The sequence below is a fragment of the Odontomachus brunneus genome, unplaced genomic scaffold (assembly GCF_010583005.1).
Source record: "Odontomachus brunneus isolate Ranch 3 - 2012 unplaced genomic scaffold, Obru_v1 Obru_scaffold_858, whole genome shotgun sequence".
Taxonomy (NCBI): Eukaryota; Metazoa; Arthropoda; class Insecta; order Hymenoptera; family Formicidae; genus Odontomachus; species Odontomachus brunneus.
This window is the reverse complement of record NW_022640308.1, coordinates 1-1,319: the sequence shown is the minus strand read 5'-3', so window position 1 is coordinate 1,319 and position 1,319 is coordinate 1. Positions and strand designations below refer to the sequence as shown.

The 1,319-nt window shown below is 31.2% G+C and overlaps 1 protein-coding gene across 1 annotated transcript; it reads right to left on the bottom strand.

Annotated features, from left to right (window-relative positions):
* Positions 1-225: 225 nt before the first annotated feature.
* LOC116853775 (cytochrome P450 6k1-like) lies at positions 226-872 on the bottom strand (the record flags this gene model as incomplete). The annotated part of the gene is made up of 2 exons (XM_032834969.1): positions 226-511; positions 688-872. Coding segments are annotated over 2 exons (471 nt in total), but the record flags the coding sequence as incomplete, so codon positions are not given.
* Positions 873-1,319: the final 447 nt, after the last annotated feature.

Below are 1,319 nucleotides of genomic sequence, written 5' to 3'. Positions count from 1 at the left end.
TATATATATATATATATATATATATATATATATATATATTCGTTTATATTCTCTCTCTAATTATTCTTGTGTCGTGGATTCATTATTTAATGTCTCCCTCTCTGTTTTCCTAAACTTTCGATTTATATCTGAAGTTTTATTCATAAAAAATTCCCGAATGTCTTTAAGTCCAGCTCTCAAGACTAATAAATCCCCTTAATATCGAAAAGAAAGATAATATCTTACCTATACATTTGCGAGGATCTTCTCCAAATGGCATGTATACGCACGGCGGTATTTTGGGAAAATTCTCTTCGCTAAATCGTTCCGGATCGAATTTGTCGGGATCAGGGAAATATTCCGGATTATAGTGCAGGTCAATCAACGAGATAAAAACCGGCGTATCCTTTTCAATAACCAGGTCGGTATTTGGCACTTTGTAATTCTGTACCGTTTCGCGATCAAGCATGGGTAATATTGGATATTTCCTCAAAGTTTCGGAAATCACCATATGAAGATACGGTGACAAAACCTGATAATGAATAATCGTCGACTTTATAATTATTTCATTATTAAACATTACATTTTGAAATGAGATAAAGAAATAATTATCGTAAACGTTAATTCGCGATATTAATGTCGAAAACGTTAGCGTTTTACTAATAATATTATTTCGTATTAGCCTTAATATATATTAGTCATATATACCATATCGTATGTGATTTTTCCATTGTTCTCCTTGAATGCATCGAGAATTTCTTTCCTAAGTCTATCTTGAATTTTCGGTTGTACTGCAAGTTCATATAATGTGAAAGATATTGTCGATGAACTAGTCTCGAAACCTCCAGAGAAGAAAATAGCCGCTTGTGCCACTAAGTCATCTCCATCGAAATCTAAAACGTACATATAAACGATTTCCATACTTCTGAATTTTTGTGTATTTCCATCATTAGTTTCTCTAGTTAATTTTAAGTTCCGAGATTATCATTCAGACACATATTAGCCAATTTTGCCACAAGTTTTTTACATTTTTTTACTATCGTTAACTTTCATTCTCATAAATGTGTCTCAAATAGCTTATAACATTTATATTATCTCCAGTAATATTTTTAATATATCGTTTATCAATTCTTATTTTCTCTGATAATTTGTATGTTGCATGGAAAGTATGAAACTTACATATAGAGACAAGAATCTATTTAAATTTATTTTAATTGATTTCCGTCATTTATATAAATGCCAACATCGAAATAAAATTCCGTGAAAGTGAAGTACATACAGGGTGAGTCACCTGAATCTATCACCTCCAATAACTCGTTTGTGTGGCCAGGAATCGAAAA